The 18,865-nt window shown below is 41.8% G+C and overlaps 2 protein-coding genes and 1 long non-coding RNA gene across 3 annotated transcripts; all 3 read right to left on the minus strand.

Moving 5' to 3' along the window:
* Positions 1-631: 631 nt before the first annotated feature.
* On the minus strand, positions 632-1,293 carry LOC116923569. Its single transcript, XM_045180526.1, has 2 exons — positions 1,186-1,293; positions 632-1,105 (listed from the first exon to the last, which is right to left on the minus strand). The coding sequence occupies exons 1-2, from the start codon at positions 1,291-1,293 to the stop codon at positions 809-811; spliced, it is 405 nt and encodes a 134-aa protein (XP_045036461.1). The 3' UTR covers positions 632-808.
* Positions 1,294-2,134: 841 nt separating this feature from the next.
* Positions 2,135-2,880, minus strand: LOC123476913. The gene is made up of 4 exons (XR_006651969.1): positions 2,719-2,880; positions 2,477-2,657; positions 2,337-2,420; positions 2,135-2,269 (listed from the first exon to the last, which is right to left on the minus strand). It is a non-coding gene; the product is annotated as an uncharacterized LOC123476913 (long non-coding RNA).
* A 14,174-nt stretch (positions 2,881-17,054) lies between these two features.
* LOC123477108 lies at positions 17,055-18,276 on the minus strand. Its single transcript, XM_045180527.1, has 5 exons — positions 18,187-18,276; positions 18,055-18,118; positions 17,763-17,860; positions 17,584-17,696; positions 17,055-17,520 (listed from the first exon to the last, which is right to left on the minus strand). Exons 1-5 carry the CDS (start codon positions 18,274-18,276, stop codon positions 17,064-17,066), a joined length of 822 nt encoding a protein of 273 aa, XP_045036462.1. The 3' UTR covers positions 17,055-17,063.
* Positions 18,277-18,865: the final 589 nt, after the last annotated feature.

Raw genomic sequence — 18,865 nt, forward strand, 5'->3', positions numbered from 1 at the left:
ACATGTACGTTCCAGCTGACATTTTTCCTCATTTTGAAAGACGTCAAGGGCTTCAGTTAGTGTGCTTCATTATCTTAATATATTCCCTCAAAAATTCCTCTTCCAAAACAGTAAGTTTCTTCAGTTTGAAGTGATCAAAGGCAATAGCAAGGTTATCTCTATTTTTCGTCAAAAAGCTTTCCACTTTAACCAAAGCATCAAAATAGCTAGTTCCACCTAGAATAGATAATCAGTATGTCAGCAATTTATCAATAATTTCAATACAATGCAAATTCCTATTTCTTACCTTGTGGCGTTGTGGATCACGAAAAGTTCGCCCATTGTAGCTTTGATGAAATCGGATGCTAAGGAGGAACGGCTCTGTTTATTCCAGATTGCCGTAAGCTTTGCATCCACACTGCTCTTCTATTTTTGAAACCGTACACTGTCAATATTCTTCACATCAGTTGTGGCCACCAAATTCAGGGAATGACAGCTGCATCTCATGTGGGGAGGTAGATGAATATGATCTTTAAGGGCATAAGTAATCGTCAGCGTCACCAAGATCTACCTCCTCTGGTCCACAATTCATAATGTCGCCTATATCAATAAATACAAAATCGTCTTTCTCGTCTTCGTCAGGGGACATATTTTCATCAGCGGCTGGGTTTTTTCAGGTGAATTAGGTCGTTTGAACATGTCAAAGGCTTTTAAAAAAGTTCGATCCATTGTCAGTAATGGTGCAGTTTACTTTGGAGCAAATCTTGAATTCTGTGTGCATATCTGATATGGCCTTGCCAACAACATTGTATGTGTGGGAACCGTAAATTCATCTAACAACCAAACACGCACTGCGACGATCAAGATCTTGTCCCATCCAATGAACTGCCATTCCTAAAAAGCGACGTCGCCGTGAAGTCCAGCAGTCTGCTGTGGTGCTGACATAATCAGCTTTGTCAAGTTCAAAAATCAAATCTGCTTTACTCTTGCTGTAAGTCTTCTTTAATAGTTCCACCATGAAGGGGCGACTCCTTATAACAAGTGGCCCAGACAATCCACCAATGAGGTTCTTGAATGCTTCCTTTTCGACTTCACTGAAAGGAAGGAGGTCAGCAATCAGGTGGTTCTGTAAAAGTAAAAGTTCAAATCATGAATGGGATGAGATCAGATGAGATAAGACTATGACTAATGTGAAGAAAAACTAACCAGAATAGCTTTGTCCAAATCTTCCTGTGTTCTAATCTGCTTATACTTCCAAGAACTATCCAAATGATTCTTTATAGAAGGCTGATTAGCCTTTTTTACTTTTCTCATGGTGAGAGTCCAGCTTGAACAGGATTAGATGACTGTCTTTCTTCGCTTGGTTCTTGGTTTCTTCTTTGCCAAGCAGAGTTAAATTCTGTTAGGTGTGTAGGGTGTATTGTCTAGAACGAACAAAAATTAGAATTTTTTCAGAATGGATGACTACGATAACAAACAACTTACTCTTATGTGCCTTTTGGCATTGTAGCCAGAATTGTTCGTAATGGTCAGAAGTTCAATCTCGCCTTTTTATTAAACTTTGTTTTTGTCTTGTGGCATATGAGGCATTTAACTAAAAGCCTTTGCCATTTTTTTGTCGTACATGAATTGGAAGTAGTTGGATGGCAACTTAATTCTGGATTCATTCCAGCTTGTTGGTTTTTTCCCCCCGGGGTTTCCATTTTCAACTTCAACATGAGAAGAGGAATTTACACTAAGGAGAATTTAAAAATAGACAAATGAATTAAATACGACCATACAGGGAAAGGGAATCAGGGATACAGGCCATAAAGGATACATACAGCCAGCCAGCCACACAACATTGAAAAACACAACATTGATTCACTATGAAAATAGTTTTTTCTACTTACGAGGAATTTGCAGGATTTGATTCTGATTCAGATTCAGAGCCATCAGAGGCTGATAGCGTGATTTGGTCAGCCATGCCTTTACTTAAATAGTTATATTTGCACTTGCCATTTACATTGCTTTAGATTTAGAAGTCAGCCTCTTGTTGTCTGCTTTGGAATTGACAAATTGCACTTGGTGAAAATATTGGTTGATAGATGGCGCCACGATCACGAGCTTTCGCTCGTTACTCGTCCGCTCCCGCTCTAGCTCGCGATTTTTAAAATAGAGCGGCTCTAGCTCACCGCTCACCGAAAAACGCGAGCGCGCTCGCATTCCGCTCTAGCTCAGAGCGCGCTCGTTTCAACTCTGATCTTAGGGGTGGATCCTTTTAAATTGCGCCAGGCGTGAATCAGGTATTCTTATATTAATTAATTATTAGTTGAAAATTTTACTTATTTTTATATTTATTAATTTTATGCTATTACTTGTTATTTCTTCTACGTATGTCGGGTTCATGATTTCCCGCTGGATTGCTCCTGGTTTTCCGCCTTTGCCAGATCGTTTGTGCGCTAAGAAATAAGTTTATTATTTGAAATATATTTTAGTTAAAAGTTATTGTACTCACTTTTTAAATATTCATTAGTGAATATTGAAGACATTAATTCACTTGTGAATTTGTACTTGGTGTAGTGGGAATTTTTAATGGTATCAATTGTCCAGTCTTCTGCTACTATTTCATTGACTTTTTGTTCAAGTTGTTGTTTAACACGCAATGGAATTGTAAATGGCCGTGTTGTGGGATATTTCTAAAAAAAGTTTAGTTAAGTTATTAGTTTGAATATGTTATTGAATATATTAACATATTACTGTAAGTTCGTAGTTTTGTAAGGTTACATCAGATTCATCTTCAGATACATTGTTATATGAAGTTGAATCTTCCTCGTTGTTATTAGATTCAGGAATGATGTTTGTTGGTTGTTGAATTTGTATTTCTTTTTCTAGATTTTTTATTCTTTCTATTTCTGTTGTATTATTTATATTTAATTATAAATGTTTCAAAAGTTGTATTGTTAAAAAATGATTTACCTTTTTCTAAGTTTTTTATGGTATCCTGCAGTTCTCCGTTTTGTGTTTCCAATATTTGTATTTGTTGGTTCTATATTAAAATATAATGCTAAATATTTGTTGTATATAGTTTATTAGTATAATTATTATATTTACCTTGTTTATTTCTAATTCCTCTAATTGTTGTTTGTAAGTTTCAATAGCAACCTGATATCGAGTACAATTATTTTCATTTTTTGCTACACAGTAGGGGAGACTGGAGTGAAGCCGGGACGGTTTTTGTTTTCCCCTATATCTCCCAAACTAATCATTAAATTAATTTATTATTTTGTTTTTAATTATTCCATACGGTAATGTACCCCCAATATTTTTTATATAATTTAATAATAAACCATTTTCCCATATAAGACCTTTTAAAATTTTCTTAGATTTGTGGGAGAAGCCTATTTTGAGGGGTAAGTAAGGACACTAGGGTAGGTGGTGAGGGACGTCCTCCGTTTTTGCCTTAAAATTCATTAAAAAAAATTTTAAAAATTGAAATAGCGTCCCACTGCATAGACTGTATAAGTTAATAGATGTTTCAATTTGATTATTGTGTTAATAAAATTTTTTTCTTATATGATAAAAAACCCTTATTACAAGATAGGTGGGGGTTGGGCTTATTGTAATCGATTAATATGCTGAATAATCAATTGCTTGTGATCATTGTAAGGAACAGTAATGGCGTCATGAGCTCGGTAATGATTGATGGGCTTGAAGGCCAAACCCGCCCACTAATGTCCCATTTTAGTCAAAAACAGCTGTCCCGATTTCCCGATAAAGACTATTTTTTTAAAACGTTAATATTATCTACAGTAATTAATCGAAAATTATAATTTTTTTTAACAATAAAGAAATGATTAAGCTTCATTTCCATATTAAATTTACATGCCATTTGCGATTAGTTTTTTCTAGAAACATTAAATGGTGGAGACAAAATTAACTAAAAAAAACCCGTTTTTTTAGTTTTGTTAATAACTGATACAGTTATTGACAAAACTCAACCAAATTTCATGCCAAAGTAGATTGTATGTATCTAAATAACATACTAAAAAAATTTTTATTTTATTAGAATCTACTATTTTTCCCCTACTGTCCCTCTTGACCCGGTGTCCATACGCATACTCCAGTCTCCCTATTCTAAGAGTTCTTTACCTTATTTATTTCGTTTTCTTCTTTTATAGTTTTTGATTCAGCTTGAAGTTGTAAGATTTTGGCCACCAAAGATGTTTTTTTTTCACTAAGAATTTTTTTTTCTTCTGTTTTGGTCATTTTAAAAATTTGTATGTAATTTTATTTTTGAATTTTTTGAATCTGTAGCAAATAACAGTAGTAGATAGTTTTTCCAGTGTTATGACTTTATATATATAATTATGTAATTTATAGTTTTCATGAATTATTCTTAATTGACTTTATTTGCTTGTTATTTATTTAAATAAATTTAGTTATAATTTAGTATTTTAAAATGAAGTTATTGAATGTAAATTTTATATATATAGATTTTAAAATATAACATGCAACAACGAATAATTTCATGTTGCAGACGACATATTATATACTTTGTATTTCATTCATTTTTAAAGTTTGTAGTGTGTACATCTGTGTATTGGATAACATACATATTTTTAAGGAAATTGTTCGTTGTTAATATTTTGGTAATAGAGTAGTGGTATTAGAGTATGTTTTTTTATTTATTATTTATTTGACTAATTTAATTACTTAACTTAATTGTACATTACTTTATAAAGTTTTTATTAACTTAATAGATTTACTTTACCTTACTGATTAGCAGAAATGTTACTTTTTACTTAACTTAAATGTGTTAATTTTACTTAATATTTAGAGTGTTTAACCTAATTATTTAACTTAATTTTACTATTTTACTTTATTACTTTACTATTCCATTAATTTACCCACCCAAAACCCCTATTTTGCCTCGCATAGCTCGGGCTTGGTCCCGCTTAGTTACTTAAGTATAGTTAAGTTAAGTTATTTTAGTTTACTATTTTACTTTATTACTTTATTATTCCCTTACTTTACCTACCCAAAACCCTTATTTTGCCACGCAAAGTTCGGGAATGGTCCCGCTTAGTTACTTAAGTATAGTTAAGTTAAGTTATTTTAGTTCAGTAAATATGGTCGGGTAAAATAGACTTTTACCAAACCTCCTCTTAAAAAGTTTGTGTTAATTGTGACAAGGGCTCTCTGACTAATAGAGATATTTTTAATGCTCGATTTACCGTCCGCTAACTTGATGATAACTGGTGGAAGGTTGGTTTCAGAGTTACACGGTTGTTTTCGGGTTGGGCTGCAGTTATTCATGATATTGGAGCGACGCATAACGGATTCATAACGCGACGTGGTTCTGATGTAATTGGCACTTGAGGGGGAAGGGACAGAGAGTGGTTTTGCAAGGAAGGTAGACAGCCTGTGGCCGGTAGGATGATGATTTGCCTGGGGCCTACTGTAGGTAATGGGTGTCACTATGAGACGGTGTGGCACGTCCTATCGCTACAAAGACTCAGAGCGAACTCTCAATTAAACACCAATAACAGACTTAAAATTTTTAAATACAGTTTTACTTCTAGCAGACGCGTATCAATGTTTTTCCCTTAGTTTATGAACAAAACCAGGACGTTGCCAGGCAACGTAATCGCTAATCTTACTTTTAAAAGTCAATAGACTATATTGTCGCATGGTCATTCAACCGCGCTAGTGTTTCGGCGTCAAGGCTCTCTCTGGTATGTAAGACCAGAGTTCTAAGGGCAGTCGGACGCTATTCCGGGGGAGACATCCAGTTGCCTGCTATATAGGGACCCAGTGTCGGTATGATCGGGGGCAGTCTTTTGCCAGAGTTGTTAGTTATCACAGCCAATTATTGAATACACTAGTTACCACTAAACAGAGTTATTACATGGTGGAGATACAAATCCACGGGTAAGTCCTTCCTTCACACTACTATTATTTGTCTATTTGTTGTATTTCTTTTCAGAAGGTAAGGGGGTGAAGAATCGTGAGGAGCTCCTGAGAGTCGACGACCCAGCGGGCCGTTGCGCCTTAAATTGCCGGGATACGGGGCTACGACGTCAACCTTGCCGACGTACAAGTGAAGCGAGCAGAATTAGTGGACAGAAAAGAGGAAAGGCCAAACCCGTAGATTAAGAATCACCGGGACGCATAGTGGTTAAGTTTAGGTTAGACACAAGGTGGAACTAGACCGACGGCGGTAAGCTGCAGGTTCAGACGGAAAGCTGAGTGCGGCAGAGAAAAGAAGACACCGGAAGGAGCAGCATAGATGCGAAGGGCGACCAGAGGTCGGAGTCCGCGGAGTAGAGATGGTGTAGGGTGGTTCACGACATTAGAGGATAAGCCAAGTGGAAGCGAGGAACAGTGAAGCAGACCGGGCGGGAGTGTCGACCTTTGCAGGACTGCGGAGAGAAGGAATCAATAAAACAAACCAACCCAGAAGAGGAGAGGGGAGAAAAAATGGGCCGTAAATGGCCAGAAGGTTGGCAATCGCCGAGAGAGCGAGTCAGAGGACCAGTAAGAAAGACAGGATGCAGAAAAGGAAAGTAACAGACTGTCAACACAAGCGGCATACCAGCTTACGTTCAGTGAAGTAGATACGGAGTTGGGGGAGCACGTCCACGAGGCAGACGGAGACGGGAAGGGGCAACAACTGGAGAGGGATTTCGAAGTATATACAGTACCCACCAAACTATTAGGTACACCCCCCTTTTTTCAGTGCATTCTTATGGCACTACGTGTCTTAGAAAAAATGCAATAACTCTTGAACCGCTTGGGCTAGATTTTTTTCCCTTTTTTACCTGAGTAGATCTAATGATGATCTACATTTTTTATACACATGAAGTCGTCGTAGGATTAACCCCTACGGCGCTACGGTATCGTTCACTTTATTAGGTACACCCCGTTTTCACCCATATGCGCCGTGTTAAATACGGCATTTTCAAAAATATACAAAAAATACTAAAAATAAAGCTAAAATCTTTTTCTTTGTGCCAAAAGATGCACAATTCTTCACTTTATACTAATCCAAAGTATGATTTACAGTCAAACCAACTAAAAGAACCCTTCTCTATACCCCGAAGTTTACCCCCCTCAACATTTTTACGGCAAAATCAAAACTGGCGATGTCGCCACCAGAGGCACTGCAAGATTCGGGGGTTGGAGACCGGATGGAGAGAATGGAGAAAACGTTCGGGGAGGTAATGGGAGTGATGAAGAAACCACCGAGTCAAGTGCCGAATAGGAGACGCTCCACTAGATAGTATGGCCATTTTAGCTGAAAAAGGGGGGTATACCTAGGACAATTAATAATTTGAAATTTTTGTAAATGAGCACTATTTATACTTACTTTTTAAGGAAGTGTAAAAACCCGTACAAAATCGTACTGTAGGATCACATATAAATTTACAATTGAAAATTTGAAAATCGGAAATGGGGGTCTAATTGTAAATATTTTATTGTTTTGAGTATATGTAATCAAACTTTATATGTTAATAAACGTGTGATTCAAATTTCAATGTTTTTTATGTAGATTTACTATTTTTTTGTGAATTTAGGAGTTACTCAAATCGGTTTCCGCGTCGAAATTTTTTCGCCGTGTTAAACATGGCGCTTATGGCGGTACGCGTCATCTTAAAATTAATGCTACATATAAACGAAATCACATTAAAATTCCCAAATACTCTAGTTTTTAGCCCATATAACCTAGTTTACTTTGTATTTATTAGATTTTATGAGAATAACACAGTAGAAGAGTTATTTACATTAGAAAAAACTACCCTTTTTCAAAATTCCCAAGTGTTTTACAACACACCCGCCAGGGTGACATTTTTGGGTCCTGACCGTTTTCTCTGACAACTACACGCAGACGAGAAAATACCTTGGAAAGATTATCCGAGATGCAATAATAAGCAATCAATGACTGGTGCTACTGTGCTAGCAGAACATTTCAATAACAATAACAAAACGTTGAACTTTTAGTCGAGTAAAAGTTGCAGTGGCCAAAAAAATGTCACCCTGGCGGGTGTACTGGTTTTGGAAGGGGACATCGACCTTCTACTGGAGAAGGACATTCTAGAAAAGCTGGGAACTGTGATGGAAGATTGGGTCACTCCCTGAATTTTTCATTGGCGATTTAACGATCGGGACATTAGTGGAGGAAAAACAGGAGGAAAGGGTGAAGCTGATATTGGAACTGGGAGAGGGGATTCCAGCCCAGACGATGGTTGTCGTAGGGATCAAGCCCTTGGACATGGACGAGTTTAAGGGAGGGACTATGACAGAACCTTCGGAAGCCAACCTACTAAAAAAGAGAGTTTCGATGGGTAGGGCGGTGGTGAAGGTGACAGAGCCACCCACGAAGATAACAATCACCAACCTGTTCAAGCGGGAGAAATGGTTGGAGTCCGGGACGGTATTGGGGCAAATGGAACGAGTGCACGCCAACATTGAGGAAGTAACACCTATGGCCACGATCACCATGCAAGGGGAAGAACGGCCAGAGCGGGATTCCAACCGCCGGATTTTTGAAGGTCTACAGGCGAAAGACAAAGTGAAAGTTTGAAGAGTATTAACAGAGTTCGAAGACTGCTTTGTAGGGCCGGAGGATACATTGGGGGTGTGTACGGCTGCGAAGCATGAAATCGAGACCGGGGACGCCCACCCGGTTCGACAATCCCCCTACCCCAGCGCCTGGAAAGAATTGATCCTAGTGGGGACGCAGTGTCAAGAAATAGAGAAAGCAGAAGTGATTAAGAAGTTGACCAGCCCCTGAGGGGCAGCGGTGGTCCTAGTCAAGAAAAAGGACGGAACGTGGCGGTTTTGCGTAGATTATAGGAGGCTGAATACAGTCACCATAAACGACGTTTACCCGCTGCCTAGAATTGAAGAGACTTTGGCGTGGCTAACCGGGGCGGCGTTCTTTCCGATAATGGATTTACAGGCAGGGTACTGGCAAGTACCTATCATAGAGAGTGACTGGCCCAAAACTGCTTTTATCACAGCCGTCGGTCTCTTCCAGTTCATGGTGATGGTGATGGTACTCTGCTCAGCGCCAGGGACGTTTCAAAGAATGATGGATGTAATACTAAGTGGCCTGAAGTAGACGACATGTCTCGTCTACATCGATGACATAATAGTCTACTCGCAGACATTGGACGCGCACGTGGAGGGATTAAGAGACGTGCTCAGCCGGCTTCGAGGGGAAAACTTGAAGGTAAAACTCAACAAATGCGAATTTGTCCACCCGCGGCTCTGAGCGCTGGGACACATTATGGACAAGAATGGAGTTGCATCGGACCCGGAGAAGATACGCGCGGTACAGGGTTTTCCATCTCCGGTGGAAACCACCGGGGCAAGGAAGGTAAAAATTTTCAATGGGATTTTTGGGATTATGCTCCTACTACCGCAGGTTCATCAGCAACTTTGCCCGGGTCGGTAAGCCACTACATGACCTGACCAAGGCAGGCATACTGTTCCAGTGGGGAGAGGAGGCGGAAAGAAGTTCTGAGGCCCTAAAGACGGGACTCAAAGAGGCTGCACAGTTAGCTCACCCGGTTAACAGTAAGCCGTTTGAGATTCATCCAGATGCATGAAATTGGGGGATTGGAGCGGCACTGGTTCAAGCGGGGGAAGCGGGGGAACAACCGGTGGCCCTCGCCAGAAGGCTAATGAACAAAGCGGAGAGGTACTACTCGATTACCGAAAACGAATGTCGTCTTGCCCTCGTCTGGGTGGTAAAAAAAATCCACAGTTACATTTGGGGAGCGAAGGTGTGGGTAGTAACGGATCACCATGCACTCTGCTGGCTGACGACCAAGAAGGACCTAGCGGGACGACGGACAGGGCACTAACTATTCAGGAGTACGAGCCGGAAATTGTCTACAAAAGCGGTCGACTACATGAGGATGCTGACACCCTATCAAGATCTCCGGTGGACTCCGCCGAGGAAGAAGAAACAGAGGACAAATACCTGCCCGTGTGAATCGCGGCCTGGACGGAATCACGGGAAAAGACAAAGTAGGAACAGAAAGCCGTACCCCAATGTAACATAACCCTGAAAAAACTGGAGGCTGATAAGGGCATTCCTTACAAGAACTTCGTAGTGGTGAAGGGACTCTTGCACGTAAGGACGCTTGAAAAACACGGGATGCGGCTACGGCTCTGCGTACCCCCGGGGCAAAGGAGCGAGGTGCTGAAAGCAAGTCACGACAGTATGATGTCGGGACATCTGGGGACGAGAAGGACGTTAAGCCGGATCGAGGAGAAGTACTACTAGCCCGGGCTAAAGCAACGCGAAGTGAGTTACGTCCACGTTTGCACCCTATGTCAGGCGAGGAAGTCGCCGCCAAGAGAACTCCAGGGGTACATGGAGATAATAAAGGTGGAACGTCCCTTAGAGCAAGTGGGCATGGACATCCTGGGCCCGTTTCCAACGACGGCCGGGGGAAACAGAAACATTATCGTGGCAGTAGACTACTTAACGAAATAGGCAGAAACCCGAGCCATCCCAACCGCTACGGCTAAAGATGCGTCCGAATTTTTCATGAAGAACATCGTTCTACGCCTCGGACCCCCTGAGCGAGTAGCGACAGACTGTGGAAAATATTTTATGGCGGATTTTACCCAGTAGGTGATGTGACTTATGGAGGTGGCACACCGGGCTACTACACCCTACCAGCCACAGGCTAACGGGCTGACGGAAAGATTGAACCCTTCGCTGGCGTATGTGACGTTCGCCTACAATTTCAGTAGGCAGGAATCGACGGGGCGGACACCGTTTTCTTTGCTTTATGGTCGGGAGGCGCGTCTACCCTTGGACATGGCAACAGGAGTAAGCAGCGACACAGACCTAGTGGACGAACCGGAAGCGGTGGCGAGGATGTGAGAGCTCGCTCGGCGAGAAGTGAGACCACGGCTAGACGTCGTACAGGCACGACAGAAACGCCAATACGACATGAAGCGGAGAGACGGGCAAGATTTTCAGCCGGGAGAGGAGGTCTTGGTGTATAAACCAAGACGGAAGATCGGGAGGTCGGAAAAGCTACTGCATCGATGGCATGGGTCGTATGTGGTACAAAGACGGACGTCGGCACTGAACTACGAAGTAAAAGGGCACCGCGCAAGGAAAACAGAACTCGTGTACGTCGGGAAAATGAAGAAACTTGCCGGAGGGACAAGGGGCGAAGGAGAGGAAGAGCAGGAAGCAGACAGTAGGAGCGCGAAGGACGCGCTAGTGGCCCAGGAAGGAGACCAATCAGCAGATTCAACCCGGTGATCCGAAGGAGTGGGTGATGCCCCCCGACAAGAGGAAGCCCCTGAGAAAGAGGCCATAACCTTGGTGTCGGAACCGGAAGAGAATCCTGCAGAAGGAGCCGAACGCATAGAGGAAGAGAGGTGAGAGCACAAAGTCCGAGGTCAGAGGGCACGGAGAGCGCCAAACGATACGGGAATATGATCAATTAGAATCTGGCGTTGCTACTACTCGGACTAATGGGAATAGTACCCTGTTTGGGGCGCTATCAAGAAGCCTTCGTGTCCAAGGAAGTGGTCTTTAAATTCACGAAATACATCTACTTCAGCGACTCGGAGTGGATAATCGAGGTGGTCAATGCGGCTGTTCAGACCGAGATAATGAGCGTTGATGCGGCCGTACAAAACGGTGAGTATACTGAAAGTATCGATTTTGACGTGTTGCTTCAGGGGTTGGCGCGTGGTTCGCTCTTTACTCCGTTATTTACCCAATGGGTAATCTTAATTCTCATTAATTCATTTCAAACCATTATTTCTTTCCTAGGGACAAAAAAGGGGAAGCTTCCAACACCCTAAATAAACAAAAAAAAAATAATATGCAGTCGGAAAAACAAACATTAACGCAAAAAAAAAATCTGAATCTTTTCTGGTGGTTGGTCTGCTTCTTTTCCTTTTTTTTTCTCCTTCCTTCCCATACAAGGACTTTTAGTGCTTGTATTCAATGTGAATAATATTACTGGCACTACGTGGGTAATTTGTCGTTGATTTCAGGAATTTCTTGCCATACATGGATTACGATTATGCTATTTCAGTGTCAGGACTCTAGCTGTTCCGATATTAGTGAGATCGTGCAGAGTTATCCATTCGAAGTTAGTGGGATTTGGGGAAAACTGGTTTGCAGTTGGCGAAGTAAAACACCTCCTCCCCGTCCCTGAGTGCTATGTTTTCTGGTGACGGCGGTACGGCGCCACGGCGGTTGCAGACTCTTTGAAGCTTCAGGAACCGTTGTCCTATGATCAAGTGGTTTAGTAGCCAAAGTGTGTTACCCATGAGTTTCACGTATAAGGCCGAGTTCGGTTTGTGAGATGGGAAGTTCGTTGGCCCATTAAATGCTTCGAGGTCCGAAATAGGGATGCCTCCTCCATTTCTTGTTGGCGGTCGGTTTAACTCACGATCCAAAAATATTTCGGCTAAATCGTCCCAGGTTGTTGGCTGGTCTAGGTCGGGACTGTCGGTGTCTGAGGGACTGTTATGGAAGTTGGGTGCCCTTTCGCTGTTTTTGGTTTGTTTGTAGGGTAGGTTTAACGTCTCCCGGTGGTCTCGTGCCACTGGGTCAGAGGGCAAGAACCATTCGTTCTCCAGTGGGTCTTCCTGTGGCCAGTTTCCGGAAGCCCTATTCAATTGTTTCGATAATTATTCCGCGGTAGTAAGCACAACGTGTGGGGTCTTATGTGTAATGCCTTTAGTGCACGATGGGCAGCCCCACCTTGGTCACGCCTCCGGGGCTGTGATGGTTTTTTTTAAAGTTCCATCACCGGTGGCGGACCTGATAATTAGGTTTTATGGTTTGTGGTCTTTCAGCACAAGATCCCCTGGGAAGGGGTTGGCCTTCCGACTAGGGATGTCAAGATTGAAATTAGAGAAATAATTGCTTTTATATGGGTTCAGGTCCAGGCTGGCATAAGGATGGCGAAGAAAAACAGAGCGGGTGTTTTATGAGTGTGTAATTCTTTCGTTCGACGGGTGTTACATTACACATTCCATGTTGCTCGTCTTGCTTATTATTCTTAGACTCATATACCCCGAGCGAAAGTGGGCATAGGGGCGCGCCACTTGTTCAGACTGTTTTTTTCGTATGTGTGATTGGCAGGTCCCACACAAGCCTACTTCCACCGCCTGGAGGTTGTATGGTTTGTTGTCTTTCAGCACAAGATCCCATGGGAAGGGGTTGGCCGCATGAAAATACGTTAGGTTTTGCCTAGTTGCCAGGTGGCACTTGTAGGGGGCTGGTGTTGCCTATCTCTTCCCAAGTGTGTAATGGCTTTCTAGAGAGGCATTTTCTCACAAATGTTGGTGGCGTTGTTTTAAAGGAGTGCATTTAGTAGAGGATTTTTTTCTGCTTCCGATGAAATGGGTCTCGACGCCCTACGAAGATGTTTACGTGGGAAAACAAGACGTTGAAAAAAGTTGTTCAAGCCTCTCGTTTTGCGGTTTTTCTCGCTAGGGCTTGGCGAACCGTTTTGAATGCTTTGTCGTGTTTGCCGTATGCAAAAGAGTTAGTCCACCACTTATAATGGTTTGGTTTTGTGTTTAATTAAGAAATGTGGAGTCTGATGTTCGGTCTGTCATCCTTCATCCTTCAATCCCACCGCACGTATCTCATTGTTGCTCCGCAGTTATAACGGTTTCTCGGCCGTTTTTTATCCATTTTTCTTCATTTTTTTTTGTAGGTTTAGTCTCGACTTACCTTCCTCGCACTATCTGTGTACTTTTCTTACTTTATTTCCGTAATTATTGTTTTTTATTATTGATCAATGAGTTCCGACGAGGATTTCAATCGTATGATCGTTGAAGGCCTCATGTATCGGGAGGCTCGGGATCCCAATGGGACCTTGGTTTGGGTCGCTGAGTGCGACCTAAATTGTAATCATGGAGAATCCACGGTCGGATTGACGTGTCGTAGCACATTAGTCCTTCGGGACGAAATGTGCCGGCACGTTAGGCGACCCGAGTGTCGGGTAGGTCCAGGTGAGTTGCATTCGCATCGTAATCCAACGGTGCATGAGGTGCGGTACCTTTCCTTGCGTTATAAGGTGCGCATCTTTTGCGCCGAACGCCGGAGTGTGGCTGGTTTTCAGTATGATATCCGTGAGTTGGTTCAGCGCTATAACCTGCCGTGGTCACAGCGCGACGTGTAACGCAGTTTGCGGGACGTTACTCGTCTTTGTGACGACAGTGGGCGGGTATGGTGCCGAACCGTTCCGTGGTATTCTTCTGATTCCCCGGAACGTGCGGCGTACCTGCGCAGGCAAGAGGCTGGTCGAGCCAGGAGAGCGGCTCACCGTCTTGTTTTCGATGAGCGGTGTGATGTCGTGGGTGCTCCCGAATCCCCCGTTATGCCGGTCGTTAGAGACCCAGCTACGCCCACGGGTAGTCCGGTTCTGGAACCTGTTAACGTTCCGCCAGTCGCTGAGGTTCCTGAGCTGGATTTTGTCCCGATTTAGGATTATGGTTACAATGTGTCGTTTATTAATATCTTGCAGCCACCAGAGGTTTTGGAAGCCGCTAGACTGGTTGTTGGTTGCCGTGTTTCATTTAGCTCTATCCAGAATGCACTCCATAGAGTGCAACGTTGGTTCAAGGTAAAGACGGATGGAATACGGAGGAGTCCGCTGCCGGAGGAAGGGAAGACGGGAGAAGGACAACGGAAACAAATCCTGGAGAGAACCGCAAGCAGATTGGAGCAGTTAGGAATCACGCGGGAACGTTACGAGAGACTGCAAGGGCCGCTCATCCGGAAAACAATCAGACCCAAGAGGGGGCTCTTGGACGCGAGAGGAAGTGCTCTTAATTGGTTACTTGGGGTAGCCACGGATAAATCGCTAGAGGGGTTGAACGATCATCTGGAGGCGTTGGCGAAGGAGACATCAGGAATCGTGCACACTATGAGCCAACAAGCCACGTTGGTAAATGACACACTTCGAGAGTTGCAGGACCATGCGCTGGCCATAGACCAGTTGGACCATAGCCTACTACAATCACGGCCACTCAGCTGGCTATCTCTCCTGTACCGATAAGCCCCACCTAGTGACATCATGGTAAGATCACGTGCTATTCTCTGAATGGTTGCCCCTTTCTTTAACTTCCTTCTATCGCGTGCGCTCTAAATGCCCTATTCCAACTTTCCACAGTTCCTTTCCACAGTTTTCATTTTTCTCCATTTCTCGTTGGCCATTGTTGCCATCGGTAGCCATTCTTGACACTTGTTGACCCCGATTCGTGCACGTTCTCTTTCCACGTGAAAATAATTTTTAAAAAGAATGAAAGTAAAATGCTGTGTCTTGTCTTGTCCTAGTAAATCCTATGGAACAAACAAATCTAAAATTTCTTGGCATTTTTTCCCACGCGATGAAAATGTGTTTAAAACGTGGCTAAAATAGGTCGGCAAGAATATTGATTTAACCAAATTTATTAAAGATTCACGCATATGATGTAGTGTACATTTTGATGAAAAAGTTTTCAAAATAAGTAGAACTGAAAGAAATATGCTATCAAAGCAAGCTATTCCTAGCATTTTCACATCACCGAATTTAGCACTTGTATAGAAAATCTAATCAAAATTTTCTGTTTTTATTGGTTAATCTTGCTCCTCCTTACAGAATGTTGCTGAGCTACCACAGCGCATGCCTTTTTAAAGAACTGAATTGTTATCTTCCACTCCTTGCCAATGAATCATCTCACTACTTGGTCTCTGACATTAAAAAACCATTCTCAGATGAAGATGACACAAGACTGTATGAATTAGATGTCGATACATGCTTACACATTGGTTCACAACAAAGAAAAATCCGATGGAATGCTTCACTAAAGAAACGCTAGATGCAATTATCTTTACATCACGCTCCACTTCGAAGTGTATTAAGTATCTCCTGAACACTGGTGTCCAGTTCGTCCTCAATCGTAGATTTTCTACTGACAACAAAGAGTGATTTCATGGCTCTGTTCGCAATTACTGTGGAAGTAATGATCATCCTTCCGTTGCTCAATTTCTCAGTGCTATAGACCAAATGAACAGAGCCCAACTATCTTTAACTTCCATGGATTGTAATACTCCTTTAAGTGCGGAAGCTGTTTTGAGAAAAAACGATCCATTGATTTTCAATGCCAGAAACAAAACTTGCACTAAACAAAGGTTAATTAAATTTCTGCTCACTTCTGCAAGTTTAACGGCACCTATTTCGGATAAGATAAATTCACATACAGGTATAACACACAGACAAATATTCAAAAATATTTAATATTTCAGTTCATGTTTTTGTTAGATCATTTACCATTGTCTCCGGAAGCAGCGACATGTGTGTATGTTACAGGATATTTCATTTTAAGTATGCGCAGCGTGATGTTTTCTGCATTGATTGTTATAACAAATTAGTTACTTTTTCTTCTAATGCACGCTGCTAAAGGTTGATTAAGCACTTAGGTGAGTTTCGAAACAAACAAATATCTATCTAATTCCACATAATTTTTCTATTTTCTATATTCCTGTAAAAGATAGAGGGGGATTAAAATATCCTGGGTAATCAACATCGGCAAGAATGTGGAATGTTCAGTGTTTTTTTCAATAGTGGTCAATATCAATAATGGTTAACAAAATAAAAAAACTTGTCTGTTTTAGTTGCGTTTCAATCGAGCACACAAGGCAACCCGAAGCACGATAGAACGTACGTTTGGAATTTGGGAAAAAAGATTTTATTGCCTACATGTTGAACTCAGACTCACTCCAAGTCGAGCTTCTTGGTTCGTTTGTTATAATAATATTTTATCGTTTGACCTTTGTATAAGCTATGATTTTTCCCTATTACAGCGTAATAATAGCGTGTAGTGTTTTACATAACATTGCTATTGATCGGAATCAGCCATTGGATGACGAAGATATTGAGATAGAAGATGATCACGACGAAATAATCCCTCCTGCTGTCCCACAAAACGGAGGTGGTAATCTAAACGAAGCTTTTATTCGTCGCCAAGGATTTGCTAAAAGAGCACGCATCACACAACATTCATTTTGAAACAGTGTATTTTGTTTTATACAATGATTTCATTTGTGTACATCACAGTTCGTCTTTTGAGTTGAAAATAAGATCATGAAGATCGCTAGGAAGTTCAGATTTGTCATATGGCTCGCCTAGTTCACGTCTAGCTTGCATAATAAATACTAGCATTTTGAGCCGCTGTTCTTTCACACGATAGTTTGCTGATGTTTCAGATGATGAGCAAACATTCAATTTCGCGTTTTTTACCTGCTGCCTCATGCTGAATTGTGTGGTTGATGAACGTTTTCTGCTATTTTTAACACTCCCGTCAAAAGGGGCTGAAGAAGATGGTCGTGAATGAGTTGCTGATGATGATGGAGTAGCTGAGCCTGACGGAGTTGCTGAGTATGACGTAATGGCCGACTTTGATGGAATCACTGGCACGGCTGCAATTGGCAATCCTGACGACCTTCCATCGCATATGGCCAAAGGAAACGGTGTCGTTGGTACAGGAGACGAATTGTGTGCTTCCCGACTTATAATTCAATAAATCACAGTTAGTCAACGTAACACTATTAAGTTAGTAAATTGTGCTTACATTTCGTCTGTTACTTCAAAATCAATATCTTGTAGCCTTGCATCACGGCGTTGAACTTGGTCGTACAGCGATTTTAAAGCTTCCTCGTCAAGAGTCTCAGAATCACAGCTTCCCTATAAAATTGGAAATAATTAATGAATGCATTTAGTATAAACACACAAACAATTTCTTCAACTTACGGGAATTATTTCTCCTGGCAGACATGGGTTGTCTTTCTTAAAAACATGTATGTTAAGTTTCTCGTACAGTGGCTTCAGCTGAAATGCTGGGCCACCACCTACAAGATTTAAACAAAATGCACAAACTGAAAATAAAATAGGTTTAAAATATTTACCTGTCCCCTTAAGTGAGTTGGCATATAACCCAATATCTTTCTTTACTGCCGTTTTCAAATTATTCCATTTCTTTTTCAGTTCTTCAACACTTCTTGGTTTAGATTCAGCAAAGGATGTTCTAAAACGTGTGCTATACTTTCCCACGCCGCAGTTTTAGCTTCTCTAGGGACACCACTATCAAAAGCACCTTCAATGACATCCTATTTAAAAATGTGAGTGGTAAAAATGAGAAAATGCATTCAAACAACCAATAGTATTTACACTTTACCTTGTTTAAGATGAATTGGTCAACAAACGTTTCGGTTTCGATCTCAGACCACAGTTCCCTTGGCCCCTTGTTTACAGTTTTCCGAGCCATACTATTAACTAAAATAGTATTTTACAAATACACAGAAAAAGAAACGAATGTTTGTCTTCTTTCAGTGAAACACACGAGTTTGTTTTTGGACAGGCACAACATTCGTCTGCTAAATTCACCGCAACGGAAATTGCTATTGGTTGACGCCAGGCACGCCAAACGCTTTATCCTACTATTGCTCTGCCCGGTTACACCGATCCGGTAAAAAGAAGAAGTGAATTAGTAGCGTTGTGAAGAGGGCATGGGATTTCCAAATATCTCGACAGACAAATCACCGGGTTAATTTGAGGGTTCAGGAGCTTTTGGACAAAATTTACGTGCTTTCCTTGGTTTAGGCAGGTAAAGAGACACTGCGGAAGCAGAAAATGTTAATGATTCCCTTACTATTGAAGCTAGTTCCGATACCCTTAATAATGTTGCGAGGGCTAGGAGCGGAGCCAACTTACGAGAAAAATGGCCAAGGCTGATTGTCAAATCCAATTTTGATTTAAGGTAGTCTACAACGACGTCCACGTTCCAAGTTCTTTGATACATGGGCCTGGGAGGGTTTAAGTTATAAACGCCCTTCATTAGACTTATTACTAAAGGA

Source organism: Daphnia magna, linkage group LG10 (genome assembly GCF_020631705.1).
Source record: "Daphnia magna isolate NIES linkage group LG10, ASM2063170v1.1, whole genome shotgun sequence".
Lineage (NCBI taxonomy): Eukaryota > Metazoa > Arthropoda > Branchiopoda > Diplostraca > Daphniidae > Daphnia > Daphnia magna.